General features: G+C 45.6%; 1 protein-coding gene across 20 annotated transcripts in view; it reads left to right on the forward strand.

Moving 5' to 3' along the window:
- Positions 1 to 23,530, forward strand: part of CACNA1B (calcium voltage-gated channel subunit alpha1 B) — a 317,979-nt gene that overhangs the window by 187,711 nt on the left and 106,738 nt on the right. For all 20 annotated transcript variants that reach the window (XM_069872974.1, XM_069872988.1, XM_069872975.1 and 17 more), the window contains 6 exons: positions 207 to 319; positions 3,696 to 3,808; positions 8,611 to 8,742; positions 9,633 to 9,705; positions 14,368 to 14,485; positions 22,552 to 22,619. In XM_069872974.1, coding sequence (XP_069729075.1) covers positions 207 to 319; positions 3,696 to 3,808; positions 8,611 to 8,742; positions 9,633 to 9,705; positions 14,368 to 14,485; positions 22,552 to 22,619 — 617 coding nt within the window. The remainder of the gene's footprint in view (positions 1 to 206; positions 320 to 3,695; positions 3,809 to 8,610; positions 8,743 to 9,632; positions 9,706 to 14,367; positions 14,486 to 22,551; positions 22,620 to 23,530) is intronic.

The following is a 23,530-nucleotide window of genomic DNA, read 5'->3' on the forward strand; positions in this document are numbered from 1 at the left end:
CTTCACAGTTCTCGAAGACTGAATACAGCTCGTGTATATAGAAATAACAATGTGAAACTGTCTTTGCGGTCTTGTTTGGCTTTGCAAAGGGATTTTCTTTTGGCAGGAGGAAGTCTGTGTTGTTAAAAATTACCGTTGTTCCTCACGTGAAGAGATCTGCCTACCTAGGACTTGTGGAGTAATTTAATCTCTTTTCCTGTTTCCAGATTTTGCAGAGTTTGTGTTTCTGGGTCTGTTCCTTACTGAGATGTCTTTGAAGATGTATGGACTGGGGCCAAGGAACTACTTCCACTCTTCATTCAACTGCTTTGACTTTGGGGTGAGTAGGCTTGAGCTGTGCGTATGAAGCGTGTGGCTCTCTTGGTACCGGATGGGATTGGGCATTTAAGGGTGAATATGGGAATCCAAGGGAAACGGTGCTGTAATTGCATCTTCTGCAGGGAGCAGTCATTGTATAAATTAGCTGCAGTGAAACACGTTAAGCTTCCCCAAGTTATCATCCTTCTTGAAGAAATGTGACAGCTGGGGATTTCATTTCCTCGACGAGCTAGGGGGTGTTCGCAGCATCAGCACCAGTAAATGCTCTGATTACTGTGAGATTCTCTGTTCCATTTAAATGAGGTGATTGAAAGACAAAAATCCCACACATCTTGTTGCTTATCTCCCCTATAATCCATTTAATGGCCTTTACCTCAAGATACATAAGCAGCACTTTTCAGACATGAGTGCCCAGGAGAAGTCTAAACACATGATTAGGTGACATACAGGCAATAGCTCACATCCTTTCATTGCACAAGTACAGGCTTTCCCTTCAGGGCTAAAGCTAAAGCTTTGAAGTGCAAATAGTGGGGTCAGTTTTGGCTCCATCCAACAAAAGGATGTTGCATGCACATGTTCATTTATTAATTAAAAGCCATTAGGCTTTAATCTGTCCTCACAGAGGTTAACTCATCTTCTCTTATCTTTAGTGTGGGCTGAGCACTGCATCCCAGAAGGGGCATGGGTCTATAAGGTTTCTTTGTAAAGCAGATAAGAGCCTTATGATGCAGCCATGAGCAAGGGGAAACATTCTATTCATCGTACCAGTCATCCAGCCTTTCTCTCCAAAATTTAGTCTGTGTTTCTAGTCTTTATCTTCCAAAACGTCGGAGGTGTTCCTTTTCTCCCGTGGGGTTATAGTCGTTGTTTCAGCTCTGCTCCCACAAAGTAGGAGGAGGTATTTTTACCTTCGTTAAGTGACAACTCATAAATCCAAGAGTACAGCTAAAGCTTTTGACACTACCTCTTTTCAGTAGTGTCAGAAGGGAAGCTCAGAGCTACATAGACTTTGATATTAACCCAGTCAGCCCAAGAATCCTGTGTCCAATAGACTGAGGTGTTGCATAAGGCTGCACAAAGTGTGAGGCTCTCCTTTCTGGGGTGTCTGTTGCAGCCATTGATGGCTCAGAGCATTGAAATACATTGTGCTGCTCTTTCTGGGTGTGTAGCCCCAAAGGATAAATGCATGGACTCAAACTCTTATGAGAGGAAACCACAGCACAAATAACACAGATAATGTAAGATAACTGGATGTCTGCACATTCAGAGCTGACACTTGATTTGAGGGGCAGGGATGCTGCCCTCAACTGAAGGCAGCCAGATCATGGAAAAGTTTAACTGCACTGGCAAGATGTCCTGCAGAGGATGGAATGAAGAGTGTGCCCACGGAATACAAGGAGGCTGACATCCAGCTTTCATTAAACTCAGTGCACACCTTAAAAACCCCAGTTTCTGTAAGCTAGGTCAAAAACCCGTGGCAGCCAAGCAACGTTTCCTACTTAGATTTTAAGGGTATCATTGTCCTGTTTGCATTGTCTAGTGATCAATGTCCTTCGCCAGTGGATTCAGTAGTCTGTAAACTGCAGCCAGCTTGCCCTCACACTCTCTGCCAGATTCCCTGGATTCTTGTATCCAGGATGCTCCTTGTACAACAAGAAAAGCTTGTACCTGATAGTCATGGACAAGTGATTTAGGAGCTCGCATTAAGCAAGAGATAAATCTACCAGCTCTCCATAGTTTATGTTGTGCTAAGTGCAGCACTGGCAGTAAGCTTTGCTTAGTGTTTCCCAGGAGGTAACGCTGTTGATCTGTTTCTAATTCTTCCTTATTTAGAAAATCCACTGGGATCCTACTTCTAGCTTTGTTTCTTCCTCCTCACCCACCTTCCAGCACATGGAATTAATTCAGCTGCTTCACCCCCGCTGGAATATCCTGCAGATCTGTAGTCAGTTTAGTCTGACAAACCATCAAGATGAAACCACTCAACTACAAAAAGTGAAACAACAAATCAGAGCAACATCAGTCTTGGGAGAAACAGTCCGGTGGGGTCTCATGTGAAACAACTCCCCGGAGAATGTGTTGAGATGCCAAGGAAATTAATTATCAGTGTAACATGTGGAGGGTCTAAGGAAAGGTTTTTGCTGTTGCATTTGGGATTCCCAAGAGTGATAGATGATGGGAGAGGAATTTTAGTTCCTTCTTTATGTGATGGGAGCCACTGGGTTAGCGACTGTTGTCTTCTTTTCCCACTCCGTTTTCTTGAAATTCAGGGTACAGCATTTCTTGCAGAGCAGCTTCAAGCAGTGCTGTGTTTTTCAAAAGACAACTAGACCTCTGCTTATGAAAGGGGTTTCCAAGCTGCTGAGTCTCCCACCACTGCTCAGCAGCTCTGATGGGCCTGACTTCTCATTAACACTCCCTTTCACAACACAAACCAGCTGCTCACTGGGGTCCGCTGATAACATGTTGATGGTGTTCTTCAGGCAATTGGGGACCACAGTCCATGGGAGCTCTGCAGTGCTAGGTTAATGCAAGTAACAGCAGTAATTGGCAGCAAAATGCCTGTCTTCTCTTATTAACTGTGAAGTAACTTGTGTTGATGTAATTGCCCTTTGTGGCTCCACTTAACCCATCACTGTTTTGTAATTTTCCTAATAAAGGATCAAAGAGAAGATTTCATTATCACTTGAAGTTAATTCTCTGCCAACCTTAAAACAAACAAAAAGATAAAACAGAACTTAAAAAACACCTGATTTGGGACAATTTTTTCAAGAACTTAAGCTGAGGGCCCAGCAGAGGATGGGATGTGCATGCAGGATGGGCTTTGCAGGATCTCTTAATAACTGTTATTTTAATCAGGAGTTTCTGGTGGATCTTGCCCAGAGCTAGTGCTTTGCTGTTTTTCAGTGCTGTGGGTGAAGGCTTTTGCTGCCTTTGATGGGAAGGTGAGCACAGAGCAGTGTCCCCCTGCATCTCTGCAGGCTGGACCGACTGGCCTCACGGGGTGGGGAAATGAAGTGTTGGCATTTGTAGTTGAGCCAGTGTAGACTGAATAAAAACAGTACGACATCCATCAAAAAAAGGCTATTTTGAGGATGTTAGCTTGCTAGAGAAGAAAGCAACAAATTCCTCTCTGTGATTCCCTATATGTCTGTCCTGCTTCTAGGTATCGCCTTTTTTAGTTTAAACTGCACAAAATCGGAAGCATGCTTCTTAGCGCTGATTTAGTACTGATTTTGCAAAATTGTGCTGATGCCTTCATAAGAAAACCATCACAGCCAAGGCTCTTATGATTCTTCTGTCCTCAGCCTCTCTAGGAGCACCACCTGGAACTAAGCAGATTTTATAGCCTTATGTAAAATGGAGTATTTTTGCAGGTCATTGTGGGAAGCATATTTGAAGTTATTTGGGCTGCAGTGAAACCAGGAACCTCATTTGGCATCAGCGTACTGAGAGCTCTTCGACTGCTGAGGATTTTCAAAGTAACAAAGTAAGTCCAACTCCCTTTCTCCTCACATTAGACATTTAGTACTGTGTGAAATCTGTACCACCAGCCCCACAGGTGCTTTCCACACCTGTTAATAAAACCAGCTCCCAAAAAGCCACGTAATAACTGGCAGAAAGGTCTGTCTGTCTGAACATCCCATGTCTGCACTGACCCTAGTGAGTGGGGGAGTGGAAGAAAAATTTCAGATGCAGGATTGGCCTTCCTGGGTTTTTGAGCTGGAATTTGCATCCACAAGGACTTCTAACAGCTCTTTCCCCATCCCCATGTACAGGTTTGTCTGACTTTTGAGGGGAGAACTTATCACCATCCACAACTGCCTGAAAGGGGCTGTGGTAGGGTGGGCAGTGGTCTCTTCTTCCAAATAACAAGTGATAGGATGAGAGGAAATGGCCTCAAGTTGCACCAGGGAAGGCTTGGACTGGAAATTAGGAAACATTTCTTTACTGACAGAGTGGTGAAGCCCTGGCAGAGGCTGCCCAGGGCAGTGGAGGAGTCTCCATCCTTGGAGGGGTTCAAAGAGTGTGTATAGAATTAGATGTGGCACTTTGGGACGTGGTTTAGTGGGCACAGCGGGGTTGGGCTGATGGTTGGACTGGATGAACTTAGAAGTCTTTTCCAACCTTAATGTTTCTATGATCCTGTGATTTTATGATTCTGTGATCTTCTTCAGCCCTTGGGCAGAGGGCTCCTCCACAATGTAGTGATAGACTGCATGAGAACAGCCTTCTTTTCCTTGTTTTTGAGCTTGCTTCAAAGAAAAAAAAATGGTGAGGGGATCCCTCATTTCTTGTTGTAAGAGTTTCTTATTTATTTTATAAGCCCCATCAACTGCCTGCTCTCCTTATCTGCTGCTGATCTGGTGATAGATCCTTAACTGTTTAGGAACTGATGAGCTGAGCTACCCTGGTTATCGCTGGATACTAAATCCTGGTGCCTGAACCACTAAGTTAACACAAAAATGAAGTGCGGTGCGGCTCCCTGTGCTGGTCTGAGAATGTCTGAGGTCTTCAGTTTTGAGCCTGTGTAGTTGAGTTACCACAGCTTTTCAGTTGTTTTCATGCTCATATATTGCATGAATGCGTACTGGATTTAGCAAATAGCTCCTGTGCAATTTAGAAATCCATCTGACACCATTTCTGCAGGAATTCAAAACTGTAGTATGAGAACATATTTGGGAACTCCTGCTGTTTTTTCCCGCCTTACATTTTTTTTAACACCATTACCTCCTCAGATCTCCCCTCTTTCCATCACTTTCTCACTCATTCTTGGCTTGAAGTAACAAAAAGAAGAATCGCATCTCCCTCTAAAAAAAAGCCAACCACCCCAATTAGATAAGGCATAAGTTGTTGCAGAAACAAAACAGTCATTTGAAGTAATCGGGTACTTTTGAAGGTGGAGTCCCCATCCCTGGAGGGGTTCACAACACCTGTACATGTGGCACCTGGGGATATGGTTTAGCAGGCACGGTGGGGCTGGGCTGATGGTGGGACTGGATGAGCTTAGACCTCTTTTCCAACCTTAATAATTCTGTGATTCTATTCAAACATGAATTTTGTTGGCTCTGTAGAGTTTGCTGATTTATGTCTGCACATCCAAAACTCGTGTGTAGTACCGTGTCATTTGTTGTGTAGGGTTGGAAGCATTCCGTTTGGTAAATGTCCAACCAAAACAGGTGGGCACCTGCCCCAGAGAGGTCACTACAGTCTGCCTTTGCACTAATCTTATTCATCAAAACCTCCAGATTTTGTAGCAAATGTATGGCAATTAATTGTCAGCAGTCAATTTTATTCCAAGCTATTGAGATTTAGTCTGATTGCATGTTGTACTTTTTAATATTTTTGGATATTTTTGCAAGCTAGAATGCTCTTTTTGGGAATTTGGACTAGTCAGGATTTTAGCCAGCATAACAAAGGGAATATGCCTGAGGTTTAACTTAACAAAGTGCATCATGGAGCAGGCCAAGTGCTCTCGTGCTTCACAGGACAGTGATTGAAATCTCCCCACCACTCATGCTGAAGTTCCCTTGACCTGCTTATGTGGGGTTTTCACCTGACATGAATGAGCTGCCTTCATTCCATTACCAGGACCCAAGTCCCCAGCAGCTCAGACGGGGACATTTCAGCTCTACTGAGCCTCATATTTTCCCAGTGCCTGCACTGCACAGCTCAGTCCCAGTGTAACTCATGGTGAGTGCCCAAAGGGATGGTACCAGGATCAGATTGCTGCCCACCCGCTCTCATTGCACTCTTTACTGTGAAACTGTCCTGACCTTCAGTAACTTTTTTTTTCCTTTTTCCATCTCTTTCATATCATTTTTTTCTCTGAAGCTTCCTGCCCTGATTTTTTTCCCCTCTTTATTTAACAGAAGCTGGTTGCAGCCCACTAGCTTTGAATAATCAATGGTATTTTAATTCCTGTGTCGTCAATCAGTGTGACTGCAGATGACAAAGCAATGTGATACGTGAAAGGTTAAATTACAGCTGGCCTGAAAGGTGACAGCAGGATGCACTTTGAGGGGACACAGCCTAAGAGGGGCTAAAATTCAGCAAGGGGGACAAGGAGAGGACAGCTTCATGTGTTCTCTTCTTTGTCATGATGGAACTGAATGGGGACTGGCATCTTTGCAAATGCATCTCCTCATTATATCCTGGTGCTCTGTAGCCAGGCAGGGTTTGGTGCTGAGCTATTCCAGGATAAGGCAGAGCCTCCATGTGTATTTCATGTCCAGGGACATTAACTGCGAGGTGCAAACACCTTGCTTGTGGCAGATTTTGCCTGGAGCCATTGTGTCAAGCAGGAGAGAGCTGCGTGATCAGCAAACCCTTCCTCCTCCTCCAGGGAGGGCAGCTTGCCCCTTTCGCTAACCCTGAGTAGGTTTGATTGCAACTTTTTCAATTGAAGATATTCTCCTGAGAGATCAAAGTTTCCCCTGAAACCTGTTACTTCATTGTGGACATAACTTTTCTTGGGATGGGTGCAATGGGAGTGCAAGATCCAGCTTCTGCTGGGATGGATGTGCCTATATCATCCTCCACACTGAGAAATGTGGAGCGTTTCAGCCCTTGCAGCTGCACCTGAGGGAAGAAAAGGAGGAAAACAAAAATGAAGAGAAGGAAGGATGGACGGCATTTCTGCTTTTCTGACTCAAGCCCTAAACTTCTCTCCCCATAAGCAGATCGGACATGTGCACTGCAAGAAGGAGCTCGGTGCATGGGTCTGTCCCCAAAACTGCTGCTGCAAGGTGCAAAGGGGAGGATGGCAGAGCAAGCTGCTGTGGAGAGTGACCTCAGGATGGCAGCTGGCAGGGCCAGGTGGTGGAAGCAAGAGAGGCCATTGGAGAAAAAGAGTGAAAGATTCCCACCCATGATCTCAGATTCAAAACTTTTAACTAAGGACATGTGAAATGGCTTTAAATCACTTGTTTCCTACTGCCTGCTTCAGCCCCATTGTTCCACATGCTTGTCTGTCCAAACAGAAACTGTCAAAGAGCTCCTCTGTTTAATAGCTCTTTCTACATTTTCTGATTCATTAGGTTTCCTAATATAAATGCTCCCTGCCTGGTCTCAACTGGGCAATAAAGCCAGGAAAGAGAGCTGTTTCTGAGCACCCTCCCCAGCAAGTTGTCATTCGATGTGCCTGCCTTCAAGTGTACCAGGAGCCGTCTTGGGGAACGAGGGAAAGAAAAGCAAACTATCAGGCCAGATGTGACTTGGATGTGTCAGTCAGGATTTGGGCTGAACCATTCTCTCTTGCTGTGTTAACATCGTGGATTTGGTTTTGTCCTCTGGGGTGATTGCTTGGTACTGGATCCTTAAACTGTGTGGCTGAATTGCCCCATGCTGAAGACACCAACAATGTGTGTGTTAAATCATAGAAGCATAGAGCAATTTGGGTTGGAAGGGACCTCAAAGACCACCCAGTTTCACCCCTGCCATGGGCAGGGACACCTCCCACTGGATCAGGTTGCTCCAAGCCCCATCTAACCTGGCCTTGAACCCCTCCAGGGATGGGGCAGCCACGACTTCCCTGGGCAACCTGGGCCAGGGCTTCCCCACCCTCACAGCAAAACATTTCTTCTTAAGATCTCATCTCCATCTCCCTCTTTCAGCTGAAAACACTTCCACCTTGTCCTGACCCTGCACTCTCTGACCAACAGCCCTTCCCACCTTTCCTGGAGCCCCTTTCAGTACTGGAAGCTGCTCTAAGGTCTCCCTGGAGCCTTCTCTTCTCCAGGTTGAACAAGGCAAATTCTACAGAAATGTTTAAACATGAGGGAATTTTAAGTGTTCTTGTAGATACTGGCATTTGATAAGTTGGAAGGACACTCTGCAAAGGTGTTCTGGTGGAAATGAGCTGTTTATTCCTGATTTGTGTCTAGTGAAGGGAGGGGTTCACTCTCCCCAGATTCGGTCTCACCTTGACAGTATCGACGCATCCCTGATTTTGACATCCCTGCTGACTGCCATGCCGGATGAGAATGTGCAGATAGGTTGAAATCTATACCAGAAAAGGGGTTACTGAGAAACTAAACCAAACCCTTTCACTTCAGGCAGCTGCTCTGTATGGGTACACGTGCACCAAGGTGACCCATCTCTGCCCTTGGTTTTGCCACTCAGACATGTATTTTCCAATCACAGAGAGGGGAGTATAAAGATAACAATATTCATTGCTGTTCTTTTCCTTTTTTATTTTTCTTTTTATAAGAAAATAGATCATATTATTTTCTCACTGAAGGCTCTTCTCCCACTGATGCTATCTCTTTGCTGCTCTGATCTCCAATGCAGGTACTGGAATTCCCTGAGGAATCTGGTGGTCTCCTTGCTGAACTCCATGAAGTCCATCATCAGTTTGCTCTTCCTCCTGTTCCTGTTCATTGTGGTGTTTGCTTTGCTAGGGATGCAGCTCTTTGGAGGACAGTGAGTCAATCAGTCCGTGTCCTGTCAGGGGTTGTCTGAAAACCATCACTTGCGGTGCCCAAGGGGAAGAGAGGCTGGGCTGCAGGGCTCAAAATATTAACATTCTGGGCTGCTGAGATATGATCTCTGGTTTATAGAAGACTAGCTCCTGTTCTGGTATTTTTGCTGGAGCTGAATTTGTTCTAGCTGCTATAATTCAAAGTTCATCATTTTATGGTCCTCATGAACACCCAGACCTCTGAAGTAGAGCTGAGGAAAGCAGCTCTTTTTCTGCTCTGAAGGGAAAGACAGAGCAACAGGACTTTCTTGCATTTGGAATATTTTTTCTGCTGTAAAAAAAGGTTTTGTAAAATCTGATTTTTTCCCTAAGAAATGTCAGATGTGATGAAAAGACCTATTGCAATATCACCATTCAAACTCCAGTAGAGTGTTTGAAATGAAATAACTGGGTTTTTTTTACATCTACTACTATTTTATCTTAAAAAAATAAATAAAATGTAATTACCTACCAAGAGGGCAACTTCAGTTTTGACTATTGGAATGGTTTGCTCCACAAAAAGCATTTGAGATTTTGGTTGTTCATTTTAATTGTGGATGTGTGGAAACTTGGGTTACTCTTGGACTAAATAAGCTTAAAGGTGTTCTCCAACCTAGATGATTCTGTGATTCTGTGAAAATGAATTTCAAAGCGTCAGAATTTTCTCCTGGAATCAAATTGAGTTGCTGCTTATAGTTCTGTTAAGATGCCTATTCCTCCCTGTGGTTGCCTGGGGTGTTGTTGTCAGGTGGAAAAAATGTTGCTCTCTGGCTTGGGTTACAGGGTATAACGAGACTGCAGAAGAGTTGCTTGTCCCTTACGGCTCCTGGTTTTGTTTCTTACTTCTCTCTAGATTCAATTTCCAAGATGAAACACCAACCACGAATTTTGACACCTTCCCTGCTGCCATCCTCACAGTATTCCAGGTAAAACCATCCCTTGTCCCAAGTGAGCATTAGAAAATTAATTCCTGGACATCTACTCCTGCTTATGGGGAGCACAGAGGAGCCCCTAAAACCATAGAAGTTAGGAAAGAGGATGTCCACTCTTCTCATGTATTTTGCCCCACTAACCAATGAATGCATCATTAAAAATCAAGGCTATAGAATGAAGGAAAACCAGAACAAGAGATTATTTTTGCTAGGAACAAGTATATTGATAAAATAGACACTTCTATGCTGAGCTTAATGGCTGTGTGTGCCCAGGCTGTCTTCTTCTGAGGCCCCTGCAGCACCGGCACATGCTCTGCTGCGTAGATCACCCTGTCTAAAATCCTAGACAGCGAGCATGTGGTTGACCTGTTTCACTTGTGATTGCCATAATTTAATGAGGAGAGAGGCCCGAGCTAGCTCCAGGCTGTAAGGAAATAATGTAGCGTTTTGCAGGGTAATAGCTCAAGATAAGATAATGCTGGATAAAAATTACTGTCGGTGGGGGAGCGCAGAAAGAAGCATCAGCCTTGGGCAAGTTTGTGTGATGGCAGTCAAACTTCTGGCAGATTGCTGGGATTTAAGAGCCTGATTTTGGAGCTGCTCTCTGCATGCCTGGTTAGAAACAGTTATTTCAGGTGTTTAAGCAAGGGTAGGGGATGCTGCACTCTGCTCCATGTGCAGGTAACCCTCACAGGTCCGTGGAGCCCAGTACTTAAAGCATTGTCCTACATAAACTATTGATGTGGGCTCGAGCAGAGACTTAACCCTGGGTCTGAACTTTCACAGATCTCAGCAAGGCTTGGCTTGTCACATCATGTCATATCATGTCATGTCCCAAAAGATGTAGGGGGGAAATGGTTGATGACAGTTTTTGGGTTAAAACAGAAAGAGTCTAAAAGAAAACATGTCCCATGACGTCTGTGTAAACAGCTGCATGTGGGTATTGCTTTCTCCAAATATGAAGCAGGTTTGGCAGTACTTACTTAGCAGGATATTGCAAATCGTAATAGATTAATATTTGCATGGTATTTTAGTACCCATCAAAGAAAGGGCTTACAGAAACACAAAGGTATTGCTGTGGAACCGGAATTGAACCCAAGTCAAACTCCAGGTATGAGCAACTGGAAATTCTGATGTTATTTCACTCTGGGACAAGAGCTGCCTCTTGAGAACACATAGCTGAAATATTTGCTTTCTATTCCTGTAACATAGTGGCTGTGGGACGAAGGAAAACACTGTTGGTTTTATGACATTTAACCAGAACGTCAGAGCTACGAATTAAGCCCAGCAGAACCCAGTAGCACTGAATTAACTCATTGCAGTCTTGCAGAGGCATTTCAATAACTTCTGCTCCCAGTCTGTCCCCCGTCCTCCCCTGAACTGCAAATACCGTGCCAGTGTTCCTTCAATATAAGCTTTGGATTCTCTTCTAACCTCATCTTCCATAAACTTGCGCAAGGCAGCAGGCTTGTTTGGTTGCTGCTCTAATGAGCAGAGTAGCATCATTCAGAGAAGGCATTCGATGTGTTGAACAAATATAATAAAGCCAGCTACACCCTGTCCATCCCTAACCCCTTTGGATAATCCTTATTTAAGAGGCAATCTTAAACACAGTCTTAGGCAGCCTGCCTTAGCCCACTTTATTTCAGTAGACCTGGCTGGGACATGATCCTCACGTGACTCCCAGGGCGTATTTTGGCTGAACTCAGCATTGGATGCAACTGAGACCTGCTCTCCCTAAATTCCCTTTGAAGAGCATCATGGGTTTTTCTCCAGCTCCTGGCTCCTAACAAAATCTTTGTGAGCTAAACACCAAGCTGTGTATATACAAATGCAGACACAAACTTTATATATATGTAGTCACATATATCTATATGCACATGAAAAAACAGCTATCTGCATCTCCCTATTCCAGCAGTCATTGAGCTGGGAGCAAGTACAACATCCGTAAGTGCAGAGAGCAGTGTTAACTATACCTGCTCTGATCACTGAGAGCTGCTGTGTAAATCATTACATGCTGCTGGCTGCCAAGAAGCAGAGCACCGGCGACTGCTGGAGGAGATGAGGAGTCACAGTGGCAGGATGGGACCGAAACTCAGCTCTGCCAAGGCTTGGTGAGCAGAGCTGGCTTTGGTTTGGTGTCCAAGTGCCCTGGTCGCCCTTGCTAACCTGCCTGTGAGATATGAGCTGACCTCATTCTGCATTTACTCAGACCCTTCTTCAGGAAAGCATCTCGCTTTCAAGACAGCCCTTTGAAATGATGTGGTACTGATCCTGTGCAGCTGAGTGTCTCCCACTGTTAATGTGCTCATTAAGCCATTAAGATTTCATAACAGCTCTTGAAAGCTGTTTTTATTCCATCACCTGATGGCTCTTCAGCCAAGCCTAAGTATTAAATGCTGAGCTGCACTGGACAAAATGTTCATTTGGGGTGGCCAAAAGCAGCTTAGGCCTGGGGAATGCAAAATGTTTGGATTTCACCTTACTCCAAAGTTGTCAATGCTTGCACCCTCCCCAAGTCCTGCAATGCTGTCCTTTTGTCTGTTGTAGCAAGAAGTCCTTACAGCATCCATAAACGGCAACTTTATAGAGCAGAAAGTCTGAAAGTCTTTTATCAACTACATGTGCTAGGCTCCTTGAGAGCTGTAACCTGATTGTTTAAGTAATTCCTCCAGCTGATCGGTGACAGCGCCAACAGTGGGAAGGACAACAGCTCCAAGTGTCTGTCCTCTTGCCAGGGTCTTAGGGAGCAGCCTCAGCTCTGCCAGGCACACTGCTTAGTTCAGACCATTTGTCTCTCTGCAAAAGTTCCATAATTTCCTTTAAGTTTTGGTTCCACTTCCAAAATAATTTGGGAACCCAGGCCCCAACCTGCTGGACTCGTTTATGTGCAGGCAATAATTTGTGAGATCTGCAACTCCTGGTCTTCTGCAGGGTGTGGAAGTGTTCCCATCAGTTTCCCTTTCCACAGATGGTTATGTGAACAGAAATCATTTTGTGGTTATTCCCAGAAAGCAAGAACAGTTGTAAATTCATGGAAATGATGTGAATGCAAGTTTGTGAGCAGGGTTTTGCATAATTGAGTGCCAGAGTTGAAAGCCCAGTGCCCTGCTTCTTAGTCTGTGGCACAAATCCAGAGTAACTCCAATGGTGTGGGTTTGTTTTGGGTTCCAAATTCTTGGCTCTGAATTATTTGATACTAGTTTCTTCATTTATGAAACAAGGTTGTGTACACGCTGTATGTCCTTAGTCTATACTTGCTCTTAGCCTATTGCTGTCATCAGAACCGACCCTGCAGCAAGAAATTTTCTCCCTGTCAGCAGCTGACGGCAGGTCTGGAATTTGCAATCATTTTGAGCACACTGTATGCACATGGGACATGATTCCTAGAACATGCTTGGTGCTTTGGGCTTTTGGGGTTGTTTTTCTTCTTCTACTATAGACGAAGACAATTTCCTATTTAGGAATTTGAGCTCTACATCTCAGTGGACCCATTTTAATGTACTAAAAGTAACTATTGTTCCACTCTGCCATCACAGGCAGGCAAAGTGCTGATCTGCTCAAAATGTTGCTGTGTTACCACCATCGGTGAAGAATAGGAACGGCAGGCAATGCAAACTGGTGCAAATTAGCATCCAACATGAGAAAGCTTAATTAAGTGTTAAGTGTTTTCACTTATTGTGATTAGTTTTCCTATTATTCATGTGTTTCCTAATTAGTCTCAGGTCAGTATCCTGAGCCCGCAGCCAGGACAGCTCTGCAGGCTGAGGTTGTGCTTGTGCTTGTGCTTGCTTCTCTCCAAGGACGCAGCTACCCTCATCTGCCCTTGCTCGTACACATTTGGTTATTGCTTCTGCTTAGGGTTTTGGTTTTTTTAGTGGGTTGTAGCCTTGGAAAACAGGAAAGCTGGAGAAGAACCTCCTGTGGTGCAGCTTCCTGGCAAACCCTGCGGTGGTTGTGCCGCCCAGTGCCTGGCACTTGGTGTAATGTTCATGCACGCACCAGCTGCAACAGAGGTCTGCAGCCCTGAGGGACAGGAATAATTGAACTGGGTTGCAAGAGTTTCTCCTCCTGATGTGCAGTTACTCAGTGTGTGTGGGTAGTGGTTATAAATTAGGGGCTGAACAAACCCTTTCTGTATGAAATGAATGAGAGGAGGTGGCACTGGCAGAGGTCCCACAAGGCTTGGAGGTCAGAGTTTCCTTAGGTCTGCGGGAAATGCCATACGTGAGGCTGTTGAAACCTGGTATCTCTGCATGACTTAAAAATGGAGGCAGGGGGAATTTTTGCTGGTGGTGAACTGTTGGGTTGTGGCTTTTCCTGCCTCTCTGTAGGACTCTACAGTCAGAGGTGGACAGCAGGCATCTAACCAGGAGAGGGCAGGAACTGGTGCAATGGTTCTCCCTCACCAACTGTCCTTACTCCCCCTCAGTCCATGCTGGAGAAGGAAGCTGCATCCAGCCCAGGCTGAGGCTGTCTAGGGCTGGAAGGTTGGTGTCCAACACTGCAGCCTGCCACGCTAGTGTGCTCATCCATTTTTCCCTCTAAGACCAGTCCTGGATTTCATTAAGCTGCCTAGCTTCCCCAGACCTTACATACATAGTATTTCCTTTGAGTCACCCTTTCTTCTTCTCTCTCTCAAATTTCGTTGTGCAGATCCTGACGGGGGAAGACTGGAACGCAGTGATGTACCATGGGATAGAGTCTCAGGGTGGCGTCCACTCGGGAATGTTCTCCTCCATTTACTTCATCGTCCTGACATTGTTTGGTAACTGTATCCTTACACATTGCCTGGGGTTGGTGGCACAGTGTCCCATGCACCCCTCCTGAGGTGCTAGAAATATCTGGCTTTATTCTCTCAGCCTCACTTATGCCTTTGAAAATCAATCATTGCTGCTTATTCTGGAGAAGAAGAAGCTGAGGGGAGATCTTATCACCCTCTACTGCTCCCTTAAAGGGGGTTGTGGTGAGGTGGGTGCTGGTCTCTTTGTTGAAAAGTAATAAGCAAAAGGATGAGAGGAAATGGCCTCAAGTTGTTCCAAGGGAGATTTAGATTGGGTATTAGGAAAAATTCTTTCACTGAAAGAGTGGTGAAACACTGTGTAGATGTGGCACTTTGGGACAAGGTTTAGTAGGCATGGTTGTTATGTGTTCATTGTTGGATTGAGTGATCTTAGAGGTCTTTTCCAATCTTAATGATTCTATGATTATATAACTTTGCTTCTTAGAGCACCCGGGGTAAGAGGCGTAGCTACGTTGTCCATGTTACTGTCGCTTTTCTGATGTCAATGTAGACGTGGTCTTCATTCACTTTAATTTTTATGTTTTACCTTAAGAATGTCCTATTAGGACTTAATTTATGTTCTGGAAAAAAGTGATTGAAGTCAAATGAGAGCAGGACCTCTGTGCCTTGAATATTTTCACAGATAGTTTGCACTAGGTTAGGGAAGAAAGAGTTGAGATTGGTGTAGTGCACAGATCAGGCTCCAATCTCTTGGTGCCTTTGTCTACATAACCATTCAACCAGCTGTGCTAATCCAAACTCTTGAAATTGGCTTCTCTCCATATAATGCTGAAAACTTAAGTCCAGATCTTGGGGTTTGTACTCTAAGGGTATTCAATCATGTTCTAAGACCCAGCATGTGACGTCTCTTAAGATATTTTGTTCTGCTTTGTCATGAAAATCTCTTGAGCACAATAGGAAACTGGGAATTTGTGTCCCCTCAAAATGTCCCAGGGGAGCCAGTAGCACTCTGACGCGTTATGTCCCCAGGGAGGTTTCGGGAGGGAAGAACACGGTGGTCACATAGGGCCGGGATTTGGAAAGGGAGGCTGAATTTTATACAGAAACGAGCAAAGAGATTCTGATCTAATGGCTGGGTGCAATTAGGAGAGCCAGCAGTGTGTTATAGTTGTGAGGGCTCTGTCCCTCCTTGGTGATGGAGGCTGCTGATGGGCTGATGTCGTCTGGCTTTGCTCATGTTAACTAGGGACAAAATTGTTGATGCAAGATGTTGGCTGGCTGCAGTGACAAGCTGTGTGGTGTCAAAGAGAGCGTCCTTAAAAATGGAAACTTAAGAACTGATGTATATGTGAGGCAGGCTTGCTGGGTTTTTTTTGTTCTGTAAAATAAGGATAATAAGGCTGAGCACTGCTTGTCTGCTTGAGATCTCCCTGGAGGGTTTCCCAGCAGTGTGAACCTGCTTGATGTTTACAGTCCCAGCATTTGTCTTTTCCCAGGCATTGCCCAGGTAGCTAGGATGTAGTGAGGGTATGTGGGGGGCAATCCTTGTGCTAGCGATGTAGGGCTCTTAGAGACATAGACCTCTTCAGCTGAGGGTCGAGATGAGAAGAGAAGAAATATCACCACCTATGGACTGCACAGTAGGGCTCTATCCATTTGCTTTGCCTGAAATCTCCCCGCTAGCGCAAGGAACCGAGACAGGGAACAGTAGAGCAGGCAGCTTGCGAGCTGTGCTTGTCACACAAGCGTGTCTCTGTGGGATTTATCCCATTAACGTGCACTGTCAGAGCCAGAGCAGCCGTGATGCCTGGGCTGGCTCAGCAGCTGTGCTCAGACATCCACCTTGTGGCAGGCAACATGCCCCCTTCCAGAAACACAAGGCTTTGGAAAACTGGGTCAATGGAGAGCTAGGAGGGAGGGAGATCTCTAAATCCTCAGGGCTTGGCATTTGAAAATGAGATTAAGCTATAATCAGGCTTGACAGCAGGGCTGAGAGGGAGACTTTTAACCTCAGAGCAGCTAAGATTCAGCATTTTTGAGGAACAGCATATAAATTCCCTTCTTGCAGCTTTAATTCAAAGAGGGGGCTTCTCCATTGTCCTTTTGTTTTATTAAAAGAGAAAGAGCAGTGGCGGTTCAAGAGGAGGGAATGAGGAACTAGTTCACCTATTGAATTCAATGCCATGAATTTGCTATTTGCCTCCACTTGCCTGGTGGAGTTGTGAATCAAAACCTCGCTCAGGTTCTCCCCAGATTATCACCTTGGCGCAGAGGTCAGCTGTGTTGCTTTCCCTTCTGTCCTGCTGCTGAGGCGAGCGGGGAGGTGGCTTTCCTGGCTGCTTCCCCAGGACTATCTGCAGTGGCTGTCAAGTCCCTTGTGCCCGCAGTCGCATGCTGGTGGCATACCTCTAGTTCAGCCAGACTGCTCTTTGGGGCACTATCTATGCATTTACAGGGAGGATATTTCAGGTACGATTCTTTTACTCTTCACAAGATGTGCAGATAGGGATGAGTTTGCTGCAGGTGATTTTCTGTGAGCACAAAGAGAGTGGGAGAAGAGCTGGTTGACAAACTGAGAGAAGCCCTTTTACAAGGTCATGGAAGACTCTTTTCACCACCTTCTAGTGATCAGAGTTCATGGAATCATAGAACAGTTCAGGTTGGAAGGGACTTTAAAGCCCACCCAGTTCCAAACCCCTGCCATGGGCAGGGACACCTCCCATTGGATCAGGTTGCTCCAAGCTCCATCCAACCTGGCTTTGAACATCTCCAGGGATGGAGCAGCCACCACTTCTAGGGCAGCCTAGGCCAGGGTTTCACAGGAAAACATTTCTTCCTAAGATCTCATTTTGATCTCCCGTCTTTCAGCTCAAAACCAATTCCCCTCATCCTGTCTCTGCACTCCCCGATCAAGAGCCCCTCCGCAGCTTTCCTGGGTCCCCTTTCAGTCCTGGAAGCTGCTGTAAGGTCTCCCCTGAATCAAATCTATTAATTTCTATGGAGATACATACCTGACCCAGATTGTCTCTCTAGAAACATAGTCTGAGAGCATCAGCTGCTTTCACTGGGCACTTCTGCATCACACATAGACCTGTTTGCCTTTTAAGCATGATGGGCAGGAAGGGACAACAGAGGCTGGAATGTGTGATGGAGGTTGAGGGGTTAAATCTCTCCCTTGTCTGTTTATTATACCATGGGAATTGCAGCAGTGAGTCCACTAATGCTTGAACTGATATTTCAAGCAGTATTTCAGTAAGGTCAGAGCTACCCCTGCTTTTAACCAGCTACAGGTTTGATGCTAAGAGCGAGCAGCAGGCAGTCACTTTTCTCTGGGGGAAATCTGAAGTGTGTGACTTACCAGGGGCTTAAGTCATCGTTAACTGTCAAAACATAACCAGGAATGTCTGAAAATAAATTTTAGTTCAAGAGACAAGAACAGCCTTACGTTTTTGCTGGAAGGGAAACAGTCATTAATATCAATGATTCTGCAGTGTCCCAGTATTTTGAAGGACAGGTGGGGGTGCAGGGTGAGGTACGTGGCTGAGCCGCAGGTTCACCTTCCCAAGTAGAGCTCTACAGCCCAGCAAACACCAAGAGGACACGCTATAGAGAACAGTCCAAATTGTTTATTAGCTTAATTACGGATTAGATTAATGTGAGCTGTCTTTTCTGCTCTAACTTGGGACTTCACAAAGATCCCCCCTCTCTGCCTTACAGATCTCTCTCCAAAAAGCTTTAACGATGTGCTTCCTTTTATGCAATGGATTTTTTTGTCAGATGTGGATTTGTCACCAGCCCTACTGACCCAGATGTTAACTGCAGCTGAGTTTCTTAAACGGGACTTTCTGGTTTTAATTTATTATATCACTATTGTTGAAATCGGTCTGAGCCCCTTTGGGATGTTGACCAGCAAAAGGCTTTTCAGTTCCGCTGCTGGGAAGGGGTTTATTTTGAACATTGACAATTGGTGAGTCCATTCTTAAGAGTACAGACAGACTGGATCAACTCTTGTTAGAGAATTGGCACTGGCAATTCTGGGTCAGTTTGAAAAACCTGCTCTTTTTAAACATGAGGGACTCCTTTCTTCTTGCAATTGCTCTTCTCATGAAGAAGAAAGGTGGGTGGGTGCTGGCTTCCTCTGCTTCTTTCTGCAGCTCAGTTGTTTCATCAAATCCATTTATGTTTTCAAGGGACTGTTGCAAGGAAATGATTGTTTTATTTTTTGTAGGTTGGAATTCTCTTGCATTATGTTCCCAGCTCCAGAGAATCTGTGTGGAGCCCGACCTCCATGTCTGGAATGGTTTAATAGAAGTACCGTGATGAGGGTAATGGCAGCGTTTGGCTAATTTTTTAGGAAATTGCACCATGCCTGAATTCATTGTTATCCAGTTAATTGATAAATTAATGTATCTGTTGAGGGAAAAAAAAATTCTAAGCGAATGGCAGGAAGGTGTGCCTGGGGTGGTTTAGGTTGGACGTTAGAAAAAGGTTCTTCACCCAGGAGGTGGTAGAGCACTGGAACAGCTCCCCAGGGAAGCAGTCGCAGCCTGACAATATCCCTGAAGCGTTTGGCCAATGCCCTCAGACCCACAGTGTGAATGTTGAGGTTGTCCTGTGCAGGGACAGGAGTTGGAGTCAATGATCCTTGGGTCCCTTCCAATTCAGGACATTCTATGATTCTGTGAAACCCTCAAGCTCTGCAAGAAGGGCTGAGGGACATTTTTGGGGGACAGAAAAACCCAAGTCTGCCAGACTGTGTCTGTTTGGAGTTGGCTAAAAACAGCCTGATCTGTAAAAAAAAATAATTATATTTCCAGTGGTTGATTATGTTATACGAGACATTTTCGGCGTATGTGGGTAGGAGGCAAGGGTAGGAAGACAGTTTTATTACTGAGACATTTATTCCCAAAGCAAGAGGCTTGGAAGCATTTCCAATGTGTTGGAAGAACCCCAGAGGAAGAAACCCAAACAGCCGGCACCAGGCAGCACCCTGGTGGTGCCGTAGGCAGCCGTGCTCCTACCTGCACCCCCAGCCCGTAAGTGACAATTGCCTCTCGCCAACCCTTGGTTAAAAGGAAATGGGGAAATCAGAATCTTTGCAAATGAAAAGTTGATTGAGCTCTGACTTCAGCTTGGGATGGAGGTGATGATTTCAGCACCATCTTTCACTTTTTTCTTCTTCTTTATGTACTGGATGCACTGGGATTGAGGTGCTCCCACCTGATGATCCTTGTTGTAGTGCTTGTTGAAGAGGAAGGAGCAATTGATGGGCATCACATTTCAAACCTCATCTGTCCCAGGGGAGTCATCTTCACATGATAAAAACCTCCATCTCATGTTAAATGATACAGAGAAAACCTGATAATCACCTGGTCTTTGCCTGGACAAGCTCCAGTCCTCTCTGGCAGTCACAATGTAGACGCATCCCAAGAGTTTAATACAAGTCCTGCTTTCCACTTTCACAGCAGTGACTCCAGTTCTGATAGCTATCAAGGCTCTGGAGACACTAATCTCAGTGGGAATTAGAGATGTGAATGCCTGCTTCTGAAGTCTTGTCTGGATTAGGATTGGTAAAAGCTCAAGAGGGAAAGCAGAGAGGCCTTGAGCTGGTTGTTTGGGCCAGCTTTGGTCCCTGTCTGCCATGCGAAGTCTCCTGATGCCAACGTGGGGAGATGACTCCACAGCCACTGTGCTGCCCTGAGGCTGCTGGACCATGAGGATTTCTGGGCAGGCTCCTGTTCAGCAGAGATGACTGCAGCGGATGAATCAGCCTTGTGCTGCTCCTGGCTCCTCTGTTTATAGAGAAACCTCAGATGCCTCCTCCAGGCATCCATTTGAGGAGTGGAAAGCAATCAGAGGAGCACCAAGGTGAAGGATTCCCAAAAATGCCGTTGCAGGTTTGCCAGCACCCTGGGAGCTCACACCTTTGCTCTCTTCCCCTCACTTGAGCGATTACTTCCAGCACACCGCCCTTGACCTGCAGTCCTGCCTTTGCTGCAGTGGTGCTTTGGGCATTGTTTCCACCAAGCAGACCAAAACAAGGGTCGCATCAAGTTATTTTCTGTTGGGTTAATTAGCTGCCTAAAACTCCGGTGATCATTTCAGCCAGCTTATGGGGACCTGTGTCTTGTCCCAGACTCGTGTTTGTCTCTGGTGAGGATAGTGCAATGCGAACACAGCAGCAGGACACTGATGTTAAAGCCCTTGTGTATCTCCAGAGGGTAAATCTTCATGATTTCAACTTTATTCTCATGAACATTCATATTTAGAGAAGCAAACATAGATTTACACAGCTAGAGAGCGAGTGACCCTTCTGTGATAGAATCATAATACAGTTTGGCTTGGAAGGGACTTCAAAGCCCACCTAGTTCCAGCCCTTGCTATGGGCAGGGACACCTCCCACTGGATCCAGTTGCTCCCAGCCCCATCCAACCTGGCCTTGAACCCCTCCAGGGATGGGGCAGCCACAACTTCCCTGGGCAACCTGGGCCAGGGCCTCCCCACCCTCACAGCAAAACCTTTCTTCCTAAGATCTCATCTCCATCTCCCCCCATTCAACTCAAAACTGTTCCCCCTCGTCCTCTCCCTGCACTCCCTGATCAAGAGCTCCTCCCCAGCTTTCCTGGAGCCCCTTTCAGTACTGGAAGCTGCGCTCAGGTCTCCCTGGAGCTCTCTCTTCTCTAAGCTGAACAAGCCCAATTCTCTCAGGCTGTCACCAGGTAATGCGCAAAACAAAATGTATTTTCTTCTTGGAGAGTAGTTTGGACTTGGGTTTGCTTTTCTCGCTCTCCTTTCATATGCAAAGGTATCTGATTTACACTTGTTTTGGGGCTCTCTTGCGGTAGCAGAACTGGAATAACAACAATGAAATATATGAAGGGACAAGTAAAAGCTGGAATCATTAAGTGGAAAAATGAAAATAAAATATGAATAAATAATCACAGGGAAATGTTCTGTCTTAGTGATATAATGCAGTCCTCTGCAGAGAGACCCAGGCTAGCGTGGGCACTTGCAGTTGTTTAGCTGGGCTACGTGCAATTTGGCCTGGACTAACAGCCCATTTCCCAACAGACCTCATTAGCTCAGGCTCTTCTGTAGCTGTGCTCTGCGTGATGCTGCATGTTCAAAATAGAGAATGTTCGTGCTGGTCTAATTGTCACATGGACTTCAGTCAGATAAGTCATGATAGTTTCCTCCCACCAGCATGTAATGCAGCAGTAACTTAAACGTAACTTTTTTATGACACCCAGTGTCTTTATGTAGCTATATGTTTATATTATGCAAATTTTGGCTTTAAAATGACTGGTTTCCTGGATCTCTACTCGATGTCCTTTGAAACATGGGGAAAAAAATGATGGTAAAATCCTCTGTGAATCTGTGTATGAGCGGGAGTATGGGTGTGGAGTTTCTGCACTGTCCTGTACAGGTTGCACTTTTAGAATCATAGAATAGGTTGGTTTGGAAGGGACCTCAAAGATCACCCAGTTCCAACTCCCCTGCCATGGGCAGGGACACCTCCCACTGCATAAGGCTGACCAAGGCCCATCCAACCTGGCCTTGAACACCTCCAGGGATGGGGCAACCACTGCTCTGGGCAACTTGGGCCAGGGCCTCACCACTCTCATAGCAAAGAAATTCTTCCCTTTGTCTAGTCTAAATCTGCCCCTTTCCAGTTTATACCCATTGCCCCTTATCCTATCACCACAAGCCTTTGTAAACAGTCCCTCCCCAGCTCTCTTGTAGCTCCTTCAGGTACTGGAAGGTCGCTATAAGGTCTCCTCGGAGCCTTCTCTTCCCTAGGCTGAACAACCCCAACTCTCTCAGCCTGTCCTCACACAGGAGGTGCTCCAGCCTGTAAAGCCCCTCTGCTCAGCACGTTTGCCTCCCCCCACCAGAGGTGTGTGCTGGGGAAGAGGCAAATGGGTGCCCAGCACCCACAGAGCTGTCTCCCAGCAGATGACAAAACAGCGGTGCAAGCGGTCAATCCATAATATACCGATGACTGTAGGTGGGGAAAGAAAGGCAGCAGCTGCAGAAGGGGAACATTTTACAGTGTCTGTTGTCTGAAGACCTTTTCCTTAGCTGCTTCCCAAAAGATACTCTCCTGAATGTCTTCTTGGCTATCGCTGTTGACAATCTGGCAAATGCCCAAGAGCTGACCAAGGTATGTACGACATTTCTGTGGCTTTCGACTTAGTTCACAGCTACTAGGTCTAAGTTGCATGTTACCAATCCTTCCAGACACCCCGAGATTTCCTCTCAAGCTTGTTTACATCTCTGTTTACCAGTTTGAGTTGCAGAGGGACTGGAGGTTTATTATTGTTTGGGTTTGTTTCATTTTAGGCTTGTTTCAGTCACCTATTTCACGTTTCTTGTTCCATTTTATCACAGAGTGGGCAGTGGGCGTTGCTCATCTCGCTGCTGCATTGAGGGGCACAGGCATTCGTAGCGTTTGCTGTTTTCAAGAGCAAAGGCAAAACTATTACCAGGTTTTGGCTGACTTGAAGCTTAGGCATGGGGGAGCACAGGTGGTGGATTGTTGCTTTTGCTGTCTCACGCTAATGTTTCATACCTTGCTGAGTTTCGGGATGAATCAAAGGATTAACGTTCTCCAATCAGCTCCCTGGAAAACAACTTGCTATTGTGAATACTTGGAGAAGATGTTATGATCTTCCTGCCTCCGCCAGGTGCAAGAGAAAGCTGAGGCACCAGCCCCAGCACAGGCAGGAAGCCAGATCCTGGCAAAAGATGGAAATAACACCAGTGTAACTGGTGTGGTTTGGTACTGGAGCGTTCCCTATGGAGAAAAACTTAGAGCCTCAATATTGCGCAGGAAGGATCCCAGGTGCTGCACTTTGCATTCATATTATTACATTTGATTTCTCATTGTAGTGTCGTTGTATTTATGAGGCAACGTTAGATTTTGTTTACATGTTTCTAGCTTGTTCTCACTGAGTGGATACAAACAGGCGGACCCCTTCGCTGTGCTGCTGCCGTTGCCGTAAGTCACAGTGATCTGCTAGTGGCAGGACATGTGCAGTATCCACCTTAGCAGTTAGATTTTACAAGCTTTAG

The sequence above is a fragment of the Phaenicophaeus curvirostris genome, chromosome 20 (assembly GCF_032191515.1).
Source record: "Phaenicophaeus curvirostris isolate KB17595 chromosome 20, BPBGC_Pcur_1.0, whole genome shotgun sequence".
Classification (NCBI taxonomy): domain Eukaryota; kingdom Metazoa; phylum Chordata; class Aves; order Cuculiformes; family Cuculidae; genus Phaenicophaeus; species Phaenicophaeus curvirostris.